At 40.5% G+C, this 1,817-nt stretch overlaps 1 protein-coding gene across 1 annotated transcript in view; it reads right to left on the minus strand.

The window, feature by feature from the left end:
• LOC107680113 (chondroitin sulfate proteoglycan 4-like) overlaps positions 1-1,817 on the minus strand; it is a 45,061-nt gene that overhangs the window by 8,618 nt on the left and 34,626 nt on the right. The window contains 1 exon segment of the mRNA XM_016475885.1: positions 1,178-1,649. Within this exon segment, the coding sequence (XP_016331371.1) occupies positions 1,178-1,649 (472 nt within the window).

The raw sequence follows: 1,817 nt of genomic DNA on the forward strand, positions 1-1,817 counted from the left end.
TTACTTGATATGCAAAATTACTTGACATATAACATTTTGTTTTCTGACAAAATTTTAAATGAAGTGAGTTTATAGCTAAACATTTTTTATTTTTTAAATCTGTCAATGGGGCCAAATGGACTCATTGGCAATCCATCTGTTCTTTTTTTAAGAATTAAGTCACTCAATTTTGATATTTCTGTCAGAAGAAGACTTTATATATCGTGCCATTTTGCTTCTCAAGTAAATCTCAATTTAAGAATGCTGAAAGATTTTATTGAAAAACAAGACTAAGAAATTGAGCAAGAAAAACAGTTTTGTGCAGTGTACAAGCTGTTTTATTGATGTTTAAAAGTTGGCCATTATGAGAGATACGTATCTTTCAACAAACTTTGTGATGATTTTCCTGCTACAAATTGTTGTGAAGATGCTAGTCTCTCACACACTACATTAAAGATTATTTTTAACATTAACTTTTGAATATCCAGATAGAACTGACACTATTTGAAAACTGGGAATTTGCAATTCTGTTTTGGTGACACAGGAATTGAGCCTGAAGTTGAAAATAACCTGGGAAGTTCATCTGTTCTAGCTGAATCGCTCCTGAGTTAACCCGATCTCAAAGTCGCACGCCTGGTGGCGCGGTGTAAATGCTTTATTTGCGGGATATATGGGCTAGTTTATTCTGGCCCGCGGCAGCAGGGAAGCGCAAGTCAGAATTTCCATCAAGCTGGAACGGCAGTCATAAGAGCAATGTCTAACCGCTCTCAAACAACAGCATACTCATTCTACAGCCGGTCTTTCCCTGCTCATTCTTTCCACTAGAAGACCTCTGGGTCACTCCGCTAGATATCATAATGCAAAGTAGTTTTGGGGGGCCCACTGGAAGCAAAGAGATCTTAGATAAGTCTTAAAAGACAGTGGGTGAAAGAGAAATTGTTTCTTTGAGCCTCTAAAACACAGCGAGCATCAGACAGGTATGATCAAGGTCCACCTCAATAGCTGTTATTCTGTGAATGGCTTGTTATTAAGATGCAGAAAATGCTATTTTATGCCTGACTGTTCCTCAGTGATATGCCAAAATGCTATGCAGGGATCCTGGTAGTCTCTGAGAAACCATTACATGAGGCTGTTCGCCTTTTTAATTAAAGCCAATGACAGCTCCTCTGATACTAAAATGTTGTGTATTTTTTGGCACTCACATCCTCCCAGGTGAAGGTGTCAAGTCCATCTTCTTCATCCAGATACTTAATATCTCCATGCTGAGGTGCTTCCTCCATAAAAAAGTCAATGTTCTTGGAACGGTAGAACTGGTGTGTGATATTCAGAACCTCTTGGGTCAGCGCCACAGATCCACCCTCCCTCACTGTGAGGTTGACCACCTGGATGGGTATGATGCGTGGAACAATGACCACCTGCACCTCTAGATCTTCTATGGTAGTGAAGCCATTGCTGACATCAACGATAAAGTGGTCCTGGCCCTGAAGGGAAGCGGAGACGTAAAAGATTCTACCCAGGTTTATGTCCTCTTGTGTGAAAGACTGAATGTAGTCCAGCACGGGTGATGCCATACTGTCTGAGTCGTTGTTAAGCTTGACTACATGACCCAGCCGTGGAAAGTCTTTGACAGAGTACACCATCTCTGTGGGCAGGATGTCTCTTTGCATCACCTAAGAGGACGACAAGAAGACCTTCAAATGAGTGCAGTAAGAAACTGGAAAAACTGCTTTCAAATGCTGCATATCCCTACAGACTGCCAGGTACCAGGTATCTTTTAATAATAATTACCTTCAGAACAAACAGAATTTTTCTTTCACATTGTACGGTACACTCTTTCA

The sequence above is a fragment of the Sinocyclocheilus anshuiensis genome, unplaced genomic scaffold, assembly GCF_001515605.1.
Source record: "Sinocyclocheilus anshuiensis isolate Anshui unplaced genomic scaffold, SAMN03320099.WGS_v1.1 scaffold376, whole genome shotgun sequence".
Lineage (NCBI taxonomy): Eukaryota > Metazoa > Chordata > Actinopteri > Cypriniformes > Cyprinidae > Sinocyclocheilus > Sinocyclocheilus anshuiensis.